Source organism: Lipotes vexillifer, unplaced genomic scaffold, assembly GCF_000442215.2.
Source record: "Lipotes vexillifer unplaced genomic scaffold, Lipotes_vexillifer_v1.1 scaffold624, whole genome shotgun sequence".
In the NCBI taxonomy this organism is placed as follows: domain Eukaryota; kingdom Metazoa; phylum Chordata; class Mammalia; order Artiodactyla; family Lipotidae; genus Lipotes; species Lipotes vexillifer.
This window is the reverse complement of record NW_006771007.1, coordinates 760,471-779,691: the sequence shown is the minus strand read 5'-3', so window position 1 is coordinate 779,691 and position 19,221 is coordinate 760,471. Positions and strand designations below refer to the sequence as shown.

General features: G+C 39.5%; 1 protein-coding gene across 2 annotated transcripts in view; it reads right to left on the bottom strand.

Annotated features, from left to right (window-relative positions):
* The window catches only part of PHF8 (PHD finger protein 8), an 87,124-nt gene that overhangs the window by 22,063 nt on the left and 45,840 nt on the right, over window positions 1-19,221 (bottom strand). For both annotated transcript variants that reach the window (XM_007446480.1, XM_007446479.1), the window contains 5 exons: window positions 16,386-16,564; window positions 16,006-16,091; window positions 15,360-15,493; window positions 14,225-14,538; window positions 2,896-2,991 (listed from right to left, as the gene is read on the bottom strand). In XM_007446480.1, the coding sequence (XP_007446542.1) occupies window positions 2,896-2,991; window positions 14,225-14,538; window positions 15,360-15,493; window positions 16,006-16,091; window positions 16,386-16,564 (809 nt within the window). The remainder of the gene's footprint in view (window positions 1-2,895; window positions 2,992-14,224; window positions 14,539-15,359; window positions 15,494-16,005; window positions 16,092-16,385; window positions 16,565-19,221) is intronic.

Here is a 19,221-nt window from a genome sequence, read left to right as displayed (position 1 = left end):
TAGGGAAATAAGCACTCTCATGCATTGTTTGTGGGAGTGTAAACAATCTCCAACATGTAATTGTTAAGTGAGAAAAGTAAAGCACATAACATATGCAATGTATGTCTCCAATTGAGTTAAGAGGGGGAAAGAAAATATATACATGCATTTATTTGTATATGGATAAACTACGTCTAAAAGGATACACATAAAATTGGTAATAGTGGCTGACTCCAGGTGGGGAATTGGAAGGCTGCTGGAACAGGGGTGGGAGGGAGACTTTTCACTGGACATCCTTATATACCTTGGCCCTTTGAGAGTTTCATGGGAATCTATCCTATGCATATAAATAGAGATACAAACACCTACATACAAAAATGTTCACTCCAAATGTTACCACTAATTGTAAACACTTGGCAATCGGCTAAATGACCTACATTAAAGAGGTAAGGTAAATTAGGTATATGCATGGGATAGAATATTTTGTAGCCATTAAAGTATTATTTATAAATAACGGCACAAGGATATGCTTATGATATATTAATTTAAAAGGCCAGATATATTTACTGGTTTTCAACTTTTACAGTCAACCTCTAGTCAACATAGAGTATTAATTACAAGTCAATGGTAACAACCTTGACAATATAAACAAAAAAGTACAGCTTATAGAAGGTTGGAGGAAGAAAGAAAGAATAGCAGCACTAATGTCCATATCTTAGAAAGTGGGTAATCAAGAGAGACTGACAAAAGCCGATGGGAGGAGAAACAGAGGTTAAGTTAATAAATCAAGGGGGAAAGGGCGGGGGGTGGGATGAACTGGGAGATCGGGATTGATATATATACACTATTGATTCTTTGTATAAAATAGATAACTAATGAAAACCTACTGTATAGCACAAGGAACTCTACTCAATGCTCTGTGGTGACCTAAATGGGAAGGAAATCCAAAAAAGAGGGGATATATGTATATATGTATAGCTGATTCACTTTGCTGTACAGTATAAACACAATATTGTAAAGCAACTTATACTCCAATTTAAAAAAATCAAAAAAAGGTTAATAAATCAAGAAATGGTGGTATAAACCCTATTATCTTGAGTTTTGGAGGCAACTACCAGAAAAATGAAAATGACAAGGCTGCCTCTCAGGCAAGGGATTGGAAGTAGCGAAAGCAGAGGCAGAAGACCATTGCATTTCATCCTAAACCTCTCTGTACTATTTGGTTTGCTACCAGATATACACATTATTTTGATTAAAAGGCAAAAAAAATTTTTAAGTAGGATATACGACTGTGATTTCAACCATAAAAAGAAAAATGCATAGGAAAAAAGACTAGAAGGAAATATGTCAAAACGTTAACAATGGGGCTTCCCTGGTGGCGCAGTGGTTGAGAGTCCGCCTCCCGATGCATGAGACACAGGTTCGTGCCCCGGTCTGGGAAGATCCCACATGCCGCGGAGCGGCAGAGCCCGTGAGCCATGGCCGCTGAGCCTGCGCGTCCGGAGCCTGTGCTCCGCAACAGGAGAGGCCACAACAGTGAGAGGCCCGCGTACGGCAAAAAAAAAAAAGAAAAAAGAAAACCTTAACAGTGGTTGCTTCTGGGTGGCAGAATCATGGGTGATTTCTTCTTTATACTTTCCTCTATTTTCCAAATTTCCTATTATGCTAAAAAGCAAGAAAGTATAGGAGCAAATAAAATCAGAAAATAGGCCTGAAGAAAGAAAAAAGAAACATTTGCTGATTGACTCACTAAGAGAACACTTTTCAGGACTGCCCTGCCACCCCATTCCTCCAATCCCAAGCAAATACCAGAAAGGTCAAATAAGGCTGGGTGGGGACAGCACACCCTTTATTTCCTGGGGAACCACAGGGGTACTGCGATGCCAGCACCCTCTGTGGCAGACTGTTGCAGTAATGGCTCTTAATTTGCTCACATGTCCTTGTGTGCATAGGAAAACTTTGCAGTTCCCACTCCCAAGAGATAGAATCTATTTCTCCACTTTTGGAATCAAGGCTTGGCCATGTAACTTGCTTTGGCAATGGGACAATGGAAAACATGACACAACAGAGGCTTGAAAAGTGCTTGCATATTGGGTTTGTCCTCTCTTGCTGCTGGACACCCTTCTGCTACCTTGTGAAAAAGCTTAGGCTGGCCTTCAGGTGGGTGAAAGACCACATGGAGAGAGGCCCCAGACACCCCAAATTAGGTCCTGGACACCTGAAAGAGATCTTTTTAGACCATCCAGCCCCAGGCAATCTGGTCCAGACTAGAACAATAGTTCAGCCAACCTACAGAATCATGAGAAATGATCAACCATTGTTCTAAGACACTAAGTTTTAGATAGTTTGATTCAGCAAAAGCCAACTGACATACCCTCCAATGAAAAAAACACCCAGCCAGGGAGACGAATAAAATTCTTTTATTACCCTCTAAATTCCATATTCATCTCAAAACTCATTCATTCTTCCCTCCTCAGAGATGGCCTCTCAGCCAGTACAGGTAACAATCTAAGGAGTCTTGGGCCTTGTAGAGTTCAACAGCAGAATTTCCCTCCTTTGACAACAATATTATTATCAAAGGGCTGGGATGATGGTAGCAGAATGTTCTCAGGAGCCTTAGACTGCTTGCTTAAATCTGCTCAAGGTCTTCCTCTTTTCATCTCAAGCCATGTAATATCAAAAGCAACATGCTCCACTACCTCTGATTTTGCTGACCTGAGTGCACAAACTCTGTGTCTTATTGATCCATTTTTGCTCCAGCACCTAACATGGTACCTGGCATACAGCAGGCACTCATCAAATGTTTGCTGAATAAACACATGAGTGTCTTCCTATATTAAATGTCCCACCTAGCCAGTGGGACATATTTTCCCCCCAACCACCCCCACAGAGTTTAAGGACAGAATACTGGATCACCTTTAGGACTCCATGGAGCATCATCTGAATTCTTCTTTTTCTTGGGTCGAGATTTCAAAGCAGGGTCATCATCGTCAGACTCCAGGGAAGGGTAAACTGCAGTGAGAGGGAAAAGCAGGGTAAAATGAGATCTCATCCAGAAGGGTGATGACAGAATGATACCCACCTGAGCTCCTCCCACCCCACTACAAGTGGACCCTTTACTTAATCCATACTCAACTGTAGGAATTCTTGAATATGCCACATACTTTTCATGTCTTTCTACTTTTGTACCCTTGCTGCAAATGTCCTTCTCCCAGCATCACCTAACTCTGATTTCACTCACCCAACATCCATTTAGTGAGTAACTTCATGAGTTAATGACCATACAAAATTCAGCTTTAGATTCACATCCTAAAGAAGCCTTCCCTCTTCTCTTAATCTCATTCAGATGCGTCCTCAACTCTCCACAGTATTCTGTGCATACCTCTATTGGAGTTGTTACATAGTATTTAAGAGATGATTAGTAAATGTCATCCCCAATTTACTGTGAGGGCAAGGATATGTATTAGTTGATTTTAAACTAAGGGAGCTGAACATAATGAAGAGTGGGTGCTCAGTAAGTGTTTGCTGAATTAATGGAAAAAGAAATGGTTCACACATTCACACAAAGGAAACAAAAAGACCACTTAGGCTGAATTGGGAACAAGATTATTATAACTGAATGATGCGAATGACAAAACACACATAATAAGTATCTCAACCTATATAAATACATAGAAACATCCAGTTTTATCATACACATGCAACACCTATACAGTTTAATAGGAAAATGGTCTAGAAAGGTCCTACTGATGAGGTCAAACTCTGCTACTGCTAAACCTAAAAGAGAAGCAAAGTGAGAGTGAATATTTCCTCCTAATGACTACTCCCATTCCTCCTACTGATCAGCTTCAAACTTCTCTAGAATTCTACTTCATCAGAGGAATCCAGTCTCCTACTTCCTTCCAGAAGGGTCTCTCTGTAGGAAAATGAGTCCATTTTTCAGGCCTTCCTCCTTGAGCAAAGAAGTAAAACACCTCTTTGACTCATTAAAAATTTTTTTTTCAATTTATTAATTGTCCCTAGAAAGAAATGACTACTGGTAACAGAGTTGAGCCCCCGGACATAAAAAAAAAAAAAAAAAAAAAAAAAAAAAAATACAAGGGTGGGAGGAGTGATGCCTCCTCCAAAAATGATGGAGTTGGGAGCTCCAAGTATCTGTCCCTCCACTTAAGCAACCATTAAGCTGTCAAAAACTACAATAATCAGCTTTTTGGGGACTCTGGAATCCAATCAAAAACTTATAACAACAAAGGGGATGCTTAACAAAGAAAAGCCTGCTTAATTAAGGCATTTAAGGAAAATTCTGTCAGGAAACCTCAGCTGACTGCTGAGGCAATGGAACAGATGCTTCAGTGACCACACACAACAAGGAACACAGTATTTGCAAAAACTCATTTGGAAAGTCATTAAATAAATAGATAACTGTAGCTCACCATAAGCAACAACAGCAATCTCTAGGGAAGAAGGAAGATATGACTTCCAGAGTTATCACATTATAATATTCAAAAGGTCTAGGTTTCAAACAAAAATTATAAGGCATGCAAAGAAACAGGAAATTATGTCCCATTTACAGGAAAAATATTGATAAAAATTGTCCATGAGGAAGCTCAGACATTGGACTTACTATACAAAGACTCTAAATCAACTGTCTTAAATATGATCAAAAATAATCATGTCTCTGGAAGCAACCTAAATGTCTATCAACAGAGGAACAGATGAAGATGTGGTACATATATACAATGGAATATTACTCAGCCATTAAAAGGAACGAAATTGGGTAATTTGTGGAGATATGGACAGACCTAGAGAGTGTCATACACAGTGAAGTAAGTCAGAAAGAGAAAAACAAATACAGTATATTAACACATATGTGGAATCTAGAAAAATGGTATCGATAATCCTATTTGCGAAGCAGAAATAGAGACACAGACATAGAGAACAAATGTATGGATACCAATGGGCAAAGAGGAGGGGTGGGAGGAATTGGAAGATTGGGATTGACACATATACACTATTGATACTATGTATAAAATAGATCACTAATGAAAACATACTGTATAGCACAGGGAACTCTACTTAACGCACTGTGGTGACCTGAATGGGAAGGAAGTCCAAAAGGGAGGGGATATATGTATACATGTATGGGTGATTCATTTGGCTGTACAGTAGAAACTAACACAACATTGTAAAGCAACTATACTCCAATAAAAATTAATTTAAAAAACTGTCCTTTGAAAAGATCAATTAAATTGATAAGATGCCAGCAAGAATGACAAAGAAAAAGACACAAATTACTAACATCAAGAATAAAAATAAAAAGAATAAAAAAATAAAATAACATCAGATAAAAAATGTCACTAAAGACTTCACAGACATTAGAAGGATAATAGGGGAATACTACAAACAACTCTCTGCTCATAAATTCTACAACTTAGCTAGAACGGACCAATTCCTTGAATACCATGAACTGTCAAAATTCACCCAAGATGAAACAGAAAACCTGAACAATCCTATATCTACTAAAGAAAATAAATCCATAGTTAAAGCCTAAAAAAGAAATCCCTAGGCCCAGGTAGTTTCACACAAAAATTCTACTAAACATTTAAAAAACCCCAATAATTGTACATAATCTCTCCTAGAAAACAGAAGAGAAGGGAACATTTCCCAACTCATTCTTTGAGGCCAGCATTGATTGCCCTGATACCAAAACTAAAGACAGTACAAGAAAAGAAAATTATAGACCAATATCCTTCATGAACACAGACACAAAAATCCTCAGTGAAATACTAGTAAACCAAATCCAGTAATATATAAAAAGAATAATACACCATGAGCAATTAAGGTCTATCCTGTGATTTCCATTCTGGTTTGATATTTGAAAATCAGTTGATGTAACCTACCATATTAACAGACTAAAGGGAAAAAACCACATGATTATATCCACTGGTGGAATAAAAACATTGGGAAAATTCAATATTCATTCATTAAAAAAAAAAACCTCTCAGCAAAACAGGAATAGAAGTGAACTTCCTTAACTTGATAACCTATACAGATAATATCACAATAATGAAAAGACTAAATGCCTTCCCCCTTAGATTGGAAACAAGGCAAGGGTGTTAGTTCACTCTCACCACATCGTGCTTGAAATCCTAGCCAGAACAAAAAGGCAAGAAGGAAAAAAGACATACAGATTGGAAAGAAAGGAATAAAACTGTACTTACTTGCACATGACATGATCATGATCATCTAGACAAAAAAATACCAAGAACATACAAAACATTCCTAGAATTAATAAGTGAGCTACCAAGGTTGCAAGATACAAGGTCAACACACAAAAATCAATCATATTTATATATACTAGCAATAAACAGTTGGAAACCAAAGGTTAAGAAAGGTACCATTTACAGTATCTCCAAAAAATACGCAACTCAGGGATAAATCCAACAAAAAACATGTGTAGGACCTGTATGCTGAAAACTATGAGACACCGATGAAAGAAACTTTTAAAAGAGTAAATATGGAGGAACATACCATGTACACAGATTAGAAGATTCAATATACCTAAGGTGACAATTCTCTTGCAGTCCTTGTGTAAAACAGTTTGGTGGTCCCTCAAAGAGTTAAACACAGAATTATCATATGACCCAGCAATTCTACTCTTAGGTATATGCCCAAGAGAAATGAAAACATGTGTCCACACAGAAACATGCACAAAAATGTCTACAGCAGCATTATTCATAACAGCCAAAAGGTGGAAATAACCCAAATGCCTATCAGCAGATGAATGGATAAACTGTGGTATAACCATACAATGGAATACTAAGTCAACCATAAAAAGCAACAAAATACTGATACATCCTATAACTTGGATGAACCTTAAAAACATGGTAAGTGAAAGAAGCCAGACACAAAAGGTCACAAACTATATGATTACTTTATATGACATATCCCAAATAGGCAAATCCATATGGACAAAAAGCAGATTAGTGGTTACCAGGGGATGAGGGGAGGGGAGAACATGGGGAACAATTACTTAATGGATCCCGGGTATTTTTCTGGGCCCATGAAAATATCTTGGAAACAGAGGTGGTGGTTGCACCACATTGTGAATGCACTAAAATGCCACTGAACTGTACACTTTAAAATGTTTAATTATATGTAATGGGACTTGTACCTCGATAAAAAATAAAGATCACAATTCTCTCTGAATTGATCTATATATTTAACACAATTCCAACCAAAATCCTAGCAGAAATTGTTGTGGATTCAGACAAACTGATTCTAAAATTTATATAGAAAGGCAAAATTGATTTTAAGAATTAATAAAGCTTCAGTAATCAAGATAGTAAGGTATTGACAAAGAGATTGACACGCAGATCAATGGAAAAGAACAATTCAGAAACAGAGCCACACAAATACGGTCATTCGATTTTTGACGAAGGTACAAATGCGAGTCAATAGAAAAATAAAATAAAAAACAGTCTTGGGCTTCCCTGGTGGCGCAGTGGTTGAGAGTCCGCCTGCCGATGCAGGGGACACAGGTTCGTGCCCTGGTCTGGGAGGATCCCGCATGCCGCGGAGCGGCTGGGCCTGTGAGCCATGGCCGCGGAGCCTGCGCGTCCAGAGCCTGTGCTCCGCAGCGGGAGAGGCCACAACAGTGAGAGGCCCGTGTATCGCAAAAAAAAAAAAAAAAACAGTCTTTTCAAGAAATGGTGTTGGAACAACTGGACATCCATACGCAAAAAAAAAGGTGAACCTCAACCTAAACATCATACCTTATGTAAAAATTTAGTCAAAATGGAACATGGATAAAAATGTAAAACCTAAAACCATAAAGTTTTTAGGTGAAAAAAAAAGGAGAAAATTGTGCCCCAAGTTTACAGAAAGAGTTGTTAAATAAGACACTAAAAGCATAAGCCATGAAAGATAAAACTGATAAACTGGACTTTCTAGAAAGTGAAAGTGTTTACTTTAAGAAAGAAAGTCTTAAGAGAATGAAATACAAGCCACAGACTGGGAGAAAATATTTGCAAATCACTTATCTGACAAGAGACTTGAATCCAGACTATATAAAGAACTTTCAAAGCTCAACAGTTAAGAAACAACCTAATGTTTTAAAAGGCAGCAGTTGTTCAAAGTGTCTGTTTAGACATTTCAAAAGAGTATATGACTGGCAAATAAATACATGAAAAGATGTTCAACATCATTAGCCATCAGATGAGCCACTAAATGAGATATTGCTACACACCTATTAGGATGACTAAAATAAGTATACTGACAATACCAAGTGCTGATGAATATGCAGAGCAATTAGAACTCTCACACATTGCTGGTGGGAATGTAAAATGGCACAATCACCGGAAAACATTTTGGCAGTTTCCAATAAAGTTAAAGCATCCACTGCCCACATTGTTCAGGAATCCCATTCCTAGGTATTTATCCTAGGGAAATAAAAACTCATGTTCACACAAAAGCCTGCATACAAATATTCACAGCAGCTCAATTCATAATCGCCCAAAGCTGTAAACAATCCAATGTCCTTCAGTGGGTGAACAGATGAAGAAACTGTGGTAGAGGGACTTCCCTGGCAGTCCAGTGGTTAGGACTCTGTGCTTCCACTGCAGGGGGCATGGGTTCAATCCCTGGTCAGGGAACTAAGATCCCACATGCCACATGGCAAGCCAAAAAAACCCAAAAAAACAAAACAAAACTGTGGTAGATCCATACAATGGAAAACTATTCTTCAACAAAAAAGAACAAGCTATTGATATGCAACAACATGGATAGAATCTTAAAGGCATTTATGCTAAGTAAAAGATACCAGTCTCACAATATTACATACTGTATAATTCCATTTATATGACATTCTGGCAAAGGCAAAATCACAGTGATGGGGAATGGTGGTTGCCAGGAGTTGGGGTAGAGGGAGGGCATGACTACTAAGGGATAACATAAGGGACTCTGGAGGGGTTCTGTGTTCTACTCATTGTGGTGGTGGTGGTGGTGGTTACAAGAATCTAAGCGTGTGTATACCAACAAAGCCAATTTTACTTAATGTTAATTTAAAAAATAAAATTAAAAAAACCCTTTATTGGGCTTCCCTGGTGGCACAGTGGTTGAGAATCTGCCTGCCGATGCAGGGGACACGGGTTCGCGCCCCGGTCTGGGAAGATCCCACGTGCCGCGGAGCGGCTAGGCCCGTGAGCCATGGCCGCTGAGCCTGCGCGTCCGGAGCCTGTGCTCCGCAACGGGAGAGGCCACAACAGTGTGAGGCCCGCGTACCACACACACACACACACACACACACACACACACACACACCCTTTATCAAAAGGGAAAACAGACTGAAAATAAATGAACAGAGCTTTCAACTCAAGATGTTGTACAAAGAACATTAAGAAAAAGGAATAAAATAAAACCAGAAATTAACAGTAAACAAACACCAAACACTGGAGATAATTAGTAAATCATCAAATAAACTAGACAAACTATGTTAAACACCACAACCAAATACAGCTAATTTCAAGAAGGAAATATCAATTCAAAATCAGTAATTCTACTAATGTAAATCACCATTAGCAAATTAACAGAAAACTATGTGTTTATATTAAAAGATGCCCAAAAATCATTTGATAAAACCCAATTCCACTCTGGATTTTAAAACAAACAAAAACCTCTCAAACTCCCCTGAACTTCATAACAGTAGTCTAACAGAGACCTACAGAGCCCTACATAATGAGTGGACAAACACTAGCAGCATTACCTTTAAAGTCAGAAACAACACAAGGATGCCCCCATCACCATTACTACTCAACACTGTAATAAAACTAGGAAAATCTAGAGGTATGAATACCAGAAAGAAAGGGGGTGTTATGGGCTAATTGTGCCCCCGCCCCAAAATATGTTGAATTCCTAATCCCCGGTACTTCAGAATATGACTGTATTTGGAGATAAGGCTTTGAAAGAAAGTTAAAATGAGACCACTAGGATAGGCCCTAAGCCAATCTGACTTTTTAAGAAGAGATTAGGATATAGAGAGTGACAACAGGGGCCCATGTGCACAGGGGATGACCATGTGAAAAAGTAGCAAGAGGGAGGTCATCTGCAAGCCAAGGAGAGGCCTCAGGAGAAAGCAACCCTGCTAATACTTTGATCTTGGACTTCTAGCCTCTAGAACTGTGAAAAAATTAATTTCTGTTGTTTAAGCCAACCAGTCTGTGGTATTTTGTTATGGCAGCCCTAGCAAACTAAGATAGGGGACACAGATCACCTACCTCAAGAGCCCAAGACAATTAGCTGAAAAACTAACAGAACTAATAAGAGCATATAAGGCAATCCAACACAGGATCAATATAGAAAAATCAACTATTTTCCTGCATACTAGCAACAGCCAATTGGAAAATATAGTAGATAAAAAGATGCCATTTTCAATAGGAACCAAACTATAAAATAAAATACCTAGTAATAAACTGAAGAAGAGATATACAAGAAAGCCTGAATAAATAGACAGCAGACCATGTTTGAAGACAGAAGGACAAGATGGCCTGTTTTGTGGCTGCTCAAAGGTAAATGGCAGAATGATAGCAATGTCATCCAGAAGTTGCACTGGTTCAAAAGCAATTTTCCCTGGCATGTTGTTTTTAACCAATCAGTGGTGAGTTTTCTCACATTTCAGAGAAGTCCTTAGCTATATATGAAGACCTACACACAAAAGCTAAAAATCCTGCAATAGTGCCTCCCGTCAGAGGAAGGGTAAATGGTGGCTTTGTTTTCTACAAAATTAAGTTCTGTTGGGAGAGGAGGATGGTGGAGAGTGCAGCTGAAGACGTTGTGAAGACACTTTCCCCTGTGTTTAAAAACAACAAAGGACTTCCCTGGTGGTGCAGTGGTTAAGAATCTGCCTGCCAATGCAGGGGACACGGGTTTGAGCTCTGGTCCGGGAAGATTCCACATTCCACGGAGCAACTAAGCCTGTGTGCCACAAATACTGAGCCTGCGCTCTAGAGCCCACGAGCCACAACTACTGAAGCCCGCGCACCTAGAGCTTGTGCTCCGCGACAAGAGAAGCCACCCGCAACAATGAGAAGCCTACGCACCACAACGAAGAGCAGCCTCTGCTCACAACTAGAGAAAGCCTGCACACAGCAACGAAGACCCAACACAGCCAAAAATAAATAAATAATTTAAAAAAATATAAACAACAACAACAAAAGACTGCTGATGACTAGGCTCTGGATCAGATTTTAATTTGATAAAGCTGCTATTTATCTTAAGCAAATGCCCTCAAGAACCAACATCTGGAAGGAGGAACCTGAGCCCAGGCAGAGTTTAGGGCTACAAAGGATCCACTGACTACAGTGCTGGGTGCAAATGCCGATGGGCTCTAACTAGGCAAGGATTACTATTAGGACTGTCATTATCTGGGCCAGTGTTTTGGCTTCAAAGCCACAGAGATTTTGAGGGGTATACCCCTTTCTTTTTCTTGTAAGCCCTATTATTTTTAGTGTACAAATCTTCAGGACATTTTTCAGAAATGTGTATATCCCACTGTAGCAGAAAGGGCTCTGATGAAAGATGTCAGTCTCCATAAATTAATCCATAAATTGAAAATGCCATGCAATCTTAATAAAAAATCCTAATAGCATTTTTCATGGAGTTTGACAAGTTGATTCTATAATCCATCTGGACTAGAAAAAGCTCAATGGCGGCCTAGAAATTCTGGAAAAATAAGAACAAGTAGTTGGGTACCTCCTCATTAAACTGCCTTTCTAGTGTTGCTGGGCAAAGCAGGGAGAGGGGGAAGCAGACAGAGGTTGAGTGAGTTGTTTGTCCTGAGGTAGGACTAGTGAGACCAGGTCCAGGTGCCTTGGCTATAGGTCAATGTGACTGTCTGCTGAAGGTAAGATGGATAGCCAGGGAAACTTGGCAACAAACTAAGACCAATCATAGCTCAACCCAGAGATGATGGGCTTGCTGAACATCTGTATTCTCCTCAGGTCCAAAGCAAGTTATGCAGAGGGGATTTGCCCTACCAGACACAAGGTCTAGAGTAACTAACCTATGAGGTAGTGCCACATGAGTGGACAAGTTGGTTTTATGGAACAGAATAATATTAATAACATCTAACACACAGCACTTACCATGTGCTAGGCAACGTTTTAAGTGCTTTATGTATAACTCAGTTAATCGTCACAACAACCTATGAGGGAGGTACTATTATCACAGAGAGGTTAATTAGCTTGCCCAAGGTTACATAGCTATTGAGGAATAGAACTGGGAATAGAGTAGAAAAACAAACCCAGGAAATTGCCTGGCAGCCCAGTGGTTAGGACTCTGAGCTTTCACTGCCGAGGGGGTGGGCTCAATCCCTGGTCGGGAACTAAGATCCCACAAGCCGCTCAGCGCGACCCGCCCCCCTCCCCCCAAAAAAAAGGAAAAAAGAAAAACAAATCCATATATATATGGGAATTTAGTTTAGGACAGAAGCGGAGCTTCAAATCAGGGGGATAATTAATGAACTAGTCAATACCCCAAAAAGCCGCTCAGCGCGACCCGCCCCCCTCCCCCCAAAAAAAAGGAAAAAAGAAAAACAAATCCATATATATATGGGAATTTAGTTTAGGACAGAAGCGGAGCTTCAAATCAGGGGGATAATTAATGAACTAGTCAATAAATGGTATTGGGGCAAATGACTATCCATGTGGAAAAAAATATAGATTCTTACCTCTCACAATTCACAAAACCTAATTCCAGAAAAAAAGCTAAAATTTTAACTTCTGTACAAGTTTTAGGTGAAAATATAAGAAATTCTTCTTACACAAAACATAAAATACAAAAAAAAATTGATAAAGACGACTATGTAAAAACTGAAGTCTACTACATGCTAAAAGATACCATAAGTAAAATTAAAATACAAGCAACAGACTAAGAGAAAATATTTTTCAACATTTGCAGAATATATAAAAAACACTCCAACAAATCTAGAATACATAAAGAACTCCTACAAATCAATAAGAAAAACTAACATCCTGAAAATGAGTGAAAAACTGAATAGATAATTCATGGGAAAGGAAGAGCCAATAAACATAAAACAAACAAACTGCAACACCATTTTTTGCCATCAGATTGGCCAAAATTAAAAAGGCTGATAACATCCACTGTTGGTAAGGCTGTGGGAAAACAGGTATATCTCATACACCACTCATATACTGACCTTTTTGGAAGGAATTCGGCACTATCAACATTTATGTTGTACATACCTTCAACTCAGCAGGTCTAGCAACCTTACAGAAATGTTAACAGGCACATGGGCACAAAAGGTTATTTACAAGAATTTTCAAAACACTAAAAATTAGAAACAACCTAAATGATAATCAGTAGGACAGTTAAACATATGATGGTATACCTATGCTACAGACTACTGTGCAGCAGGTAGATCTCAATGCATTGATGAAGTGTATCTCTAGGTACTGATGTTGAAAGATATCCAAGTAAGTTGTAGAACCACACACACTAAACCAAACTATACCTCTATCTATTTATGTCTACATATGGGTATAAACACAAGAAAATAAACGGTATACATCAAACTGATAACAAAGGTTACCTTTGGATAACCTTTCTCAGAGGGGGAAGAGTGTTAGTCAAAGGAAATTTCTGCCTTCTCTGTCTTGTTCTAATTTTGGTCAATGAGGATTAATTTTTAAAATAATATTAAAACAAAAAACTACATTAAAGTCAGCTGCACTATACAAAAAAGTGCTTCATACATTGTAGTACTCAACAAAGTTTACTTTACAAAAAAGGAGTCATCTACTAAATGAGAAAAGCCCACCGAAAAGTCATCATAAACCTTTGCAAGGGATGAACTGAATGACACATAACACAAATGATACAGGTAATGGAAGTAAAATAGGCAAGAGGGAAAAAAGAGTCACCAGCAGTGAAGACTGGACAATGCTAAAAATGGTTAGTAGCTAATTATAATAGCTACCATTTTCTGAGGGCCTCCCATGAACAAGACACGGTGCCAGGTGCTCTGTGCAAGCATCATCTCTAATTCTTACATCAACCTGTGAGATATCCCCATTTTATAGATTAAGAAAATACGGCACAAAGAAACCAAGTATCACGTTTAAGGCCAGGCCTTTGCTCACTACAGGCTGTCCTGGATTGGATTTGGGATTGAGACTGGGGCTAGCGGGGAGCCCTCCTGGCCTGGACTCAAGTGCTCAGCTGCCCTTACTATACTCTGCATCCTTGAAGCATGCTCCCAAGCTGTCCTGTTCATCGAGACTGGCGTTCTCCTCCTCCTCCTCGCTCTCGGTTCTCCAGTATGCTGGCCGCTTGATGGGCCGCTTCCCTGGGGTGCGCTGGGAAGCAGAACTGCTAGACACTGTGCCCAGCCCACTGCTGGAACTCCCACTGCTTCGGTCCTGCCCCCCGGTCCACCAGGCCTGCAGGCTGGAGGTAGCTGGCGAGGATGATGAGGACTGCAGGTTGGCCATGCACAGCATGCCCTGGATGGCCTCCTGAGTGCTGGGAGAGGCAGGGGCCTCGCTGCAAGGGACAGAGGAGAAATGCTGAGGGAGTTTCTCTAGTTGTCAGAGGAAATCAGTCATCAGAAGAGTCAGGAAGGAGGGACAATAGCTGCCGGGGTCAGGGTGGGAGGAAGGAGGAGAGAACCATCCCAGGCGAAAAACCAGAAACCACACTAAAGATCAAAATAGTATCAAAGGGCTTCCCTGGTGGCGCAGTGCTTGAGAGTCCGCCTGCCGATGCAGGAGACGCGGGTTCGTGCCCCGTTTCGGGAAGATCCCACATGCCGCGGAGCGGCTGGGCCCGTGAGCCATGGCCGCTGAGCCTGCGCGTCTGGAGCCTGTGCTCCGCAAATGGGAGAGGCCACAACAGTGAGAGGCCCGCATAACGCAAGGAAAAAAAAAAAAAAATAGTATCAAAGACTATTTTCATAAAAAGGCCAGTCCTTCTTGACTCGTCTCTCCATAGACAGCAGGCAAGATGGCAAAAAGAGGGGTACACCTCCCTTCCTGTTCACCAATGCTGCATTCTTTCCTTTTTCTTTTTTCTTAAAGCAAGGCCCAGAAAAGGCCCAGCTCTCCTTCCATGCCTCTTCTAACTTCCAAAAACCCCCAAACTTATTACCCTTGAAGTCCATATATCCTCTCTCAGTCAGATCTTAAGTACCTTGGGACAGATTTCATGTCTACTTTATTCTTTCAGCCCAAATGCCCTGGCTAATTTTTGTCCCTTTAAATGATCCAATTAATATCTACTGATTGGTTGACCTAGCCCTTTGGGTGGCAGGTGGGGGTGTGTGTTGTCTGAACACCTAGAAAGGGGAGATCAAAGCCAGTACTCACGTGAGGGCAGCATAGTCAGGTCCCCCCACCTGCCTGCTGGCCTTGAGCAGATCAAGAATTCCACCAGCTCCACTCCCGTTTCCAAGCTTGCCTTCGACCCCTTCTACCACGTCCTCATCTGTTGTATAGTCCTCCTGTTGGAGAAAAAGGATATCACCTCAGCTGCCCAGGGTTGGTCTGGTAAGGCCCCAATACAGGGTTGACAGTCTCACTCCTGATACTAATATCTTCTGAGCACCAAGTATCTACCAAGTACTAAGCAGAATACTTGTTCTTTCATCTTAATCTCCACAGCATCTTTGTGAGGCAAGTCTAACTCCCATTTTACAGATAAGGAAACTAAGGCTCAGTAAAGTTAAATAATTTGTGTAAAGTCACAATCAGATATTCCAAATCAGATACTCTTTCTGCTACATCACACTGCCTTTTATTCTACTCTATATTAAAGAATTTTTAAAATATTTTAACTAAAGTATAATCTTCCATTTATATGTTCAGGAGCACTTAGCCCACAATCTTTCACTTTATAAATATTTTAGGAATGGAATGCAAAGGATGTCTCCCCCACCCTCAACTAGAATGACAATCTGTATTCTGTCTATGTAACCAGAATGAGCAGAAGATTAGAAACAGGACAGGCCCCTACCTCAATGTCAAACTCAACTTCTCCTGGTTCACGAACTCGGTTGGGGTCAGAGCAAGGCTTCGCACGGGGCAACTTTCGGGGAAATTCTAGAAAGCAATGGAATGTACTTATCATGAAGCTAAGATTAGCATCTGAGTCAAACACCCAGGGGAAAGAGAATAAGACTATAATTTTCCTGAAAGTAATGACCACAGACGAGTAATTTAGGGAGGTTAGGAATTAGCTTATAAATAAATCTCTAGAGCAAAGGACATATGGAAGCTTACAGAGCTGGTAAATCAGAATGTCAACAAGCTCAGGCCTAAGGTCTTGAGTCTATCAAGCAGACCAAAAACAAACTGAAATGGGCAGGGCAGGAAAGAAAAAGAACAAGTACACACTTGGTCTTATTATCAGGGTCGCCTTCTCCTTTCCCAGTCTCTCGTCAATCTGCAGTTCATCTTCTGAATCCAAGTCAAATTCATCCTCCATCACATGTTCTGCCACCAGCCTAGCCTTGTCTACCTTCTTTGTGATCCTGGCTCGCCGAGACTTGGATAAGCTCTTTACCCTCTTGGTACTGGAGAGAGAGTGAAGGTGAACATAAAAACAGTCACACTCGATGGCAAATTCTACCCAAATTGATCTACAGATTCAATGCAATCCTATCTAAATCCAACTAGTTTTGTAGAGATTAATAAGCTGATACTAAAATGTATATGGGCATACAACGGACTTAACATGGCCAAAACAATTTCAAAAAAGAACAGACTTATACTACTCAATTTCAAAATTTACTATAAAGCTACAGTAATCAAGGTAATGTGATATTGCCATAAGGATAGACATACACATCAATGGAACAGACCTATGAGTCTAGAACTAAACCCTTAAATTTATAGTCAATTGATTTCTGACAAAGGTGCTTATTGGCAATTCAGTGGAGAAAGAATAGTCTTTTCAACAAATGATGCTGAGATAAGTGGATATCACATGCAAAGAAATGAATGTGTACTCTTAGCTCATATCATACACAAAAATTAAAAATGGATCATAGATCTAAATGTAAAAGCTAAAACTATAAAACTTCTAGAAGAAAATATAGGAAAATATCTTTGTGGCCTGAGATTAGGTAAAATTCAAAACATTGGTGCTTCAAAAGACACCATTAAGAAAATGAAAAGACAAGCCACAGACTAGGAGAAAATATTTGTAAATCATTTATCTAGAAAAGGATTTGTATCCACAATATTTAAATAACTCTTAGAATGCAACAAAAGACAAACAAAACCAATTAAAAAATAAGCAAAAGATTTGAATGGACATTTCTCTAATGATGATATATAAATGGCTCAACATTATTAGTCATTAGGGAAATGCAAATCAAAACCGTAATAAGATACCACTTTACATCCATCAGACTGGCTATAATCAAAAAGACAGACAATAACAAGCATTAGCCAATATATGGAGAAACTCATAATTGCTGGTAGGAGTGTAAAATGGTACATGCTTTGGGATAAATTTTGGCAATTTCTTCAAAAGCTAAACAGAGTTACCATATGACCCAAAATTTTACTCCTGAGAAACAAAAACATGTCCACACAAAAACTAGTACTCAAATGCTCATAGCACCATTATTCATAAGAGCCAAAAAGCATAATCAATCCAAATGACCATCAACTAGTGAATGGATAAACTAAATGTGGTATAGCCGCACAATGGAATACTACTGAGCAATAAAAAGGAACAAATTAATGATACTTCTACATCATGGATGAACTTCAAAAACACTGTTAAGTGAAAGAAGCCAGACACAAGAGACTACATATGTATGATTCCATTTATATGAAGTGTCTAAAAAGGCAAATCCATAGAGATAGAAAGTAGATTAGTGGTTGCTTGGGCCTGGGGAAGAGAACCAGGACTGACTGTAAGTGGATATGAGGGATCTATTTGGTGTGATAGAAATGTTCCAAAATTATATTGTGGTGATGGCAGCGTATTCTTTAAATTTACTAAAAGTCATTTAATTGTACACTTTAAACAGGTTAATTGTATGGTATGTAAATTATACCTCAAAAAAGCTGTTAAAATATATAAAGGAAGTAGAAAGAACTCAAAAGTGGCTTAAATAATCCTGTTACACATGGTAAACAATATTAACCAGTACAGATTGCTCAAATAAGCCTTATAGTTAAGAGAAACAAGTTTTTGGTAAATCAGTACACTTGACACATTCAGCAAATAGTCACTTGGTGAACTGGATTTTAGTGAATTAGCTGTTTTCTACCTCATAGGGTTGCTGGGAGGATTAATGAGCTAATGTAGAGACTGACACATGGCAAGTGGCCCAATGGTAGCTAATCTTATGGTTCTCTGGGCCTCACTTTACCACATTAGTAAAATGGGGATAACAACACTTACCCTCAGGGTTGTTGTGAGGACTAAATAAAATAATGTATGTAAATGGCTAAGATAGAGTCTGACACAGAGCAGGTGCTCAATAAAAGGTAGCTATTTAACCTTGATCTTTTATTAACTTCTAATAATGAAAAATCTCAAACATATATAAAATATTAAAAACTCCCATGTACCTATGACCCAGCTGAGTTTTAGCAATTATCAACACACAGCCAATCTTGTTTCATCTACACCTCAGTCCCCACAAAACATGGCATTATTCTGGAGAAAAGACCAGACATAATATCATATCGTCTATAAATATTTCTATACCTTGACTCCCTAGGTTCACTTAGCAGCAGCCTCTGGCAGGTGCAAGAAGATAACAGAAGCAGCGCAAGAAAGACTGGTGAGGAAGGGAAAAATGTCTCATTGTGTCCTCAATAGCCATTATAGGCTGGACCCTTAGGACTCTCAATTTTCCCTTCCCCAGCAGACCAACCATGGGTTCTAGACAAAGGCAATGCTCAACAGTCTCTCTAATCTTATTCTTCAGTAACTATGTTCTCAAATAACAAGGATAGCTCTGCTGCTTTCAGAATCTGCCCTGCCCTCACACTCCCTTTTCCCTTATTTCCCAGCCAGGTAGACCTACTACACTCACCCTTGGGATCTGAAAAAAATCTTTTCCTACAAAAAGGCTGTTAAGGTATCCTTGTCGCTTATGTTCCTACACTGTTCATACTCTGTACTTAACTCTTGACTGCTCCTGTCTGGTGTTCTGAGTGTCCAGATGGTAACTTTTACTGTCTTCCTTTGCCTCCCTACACCTTT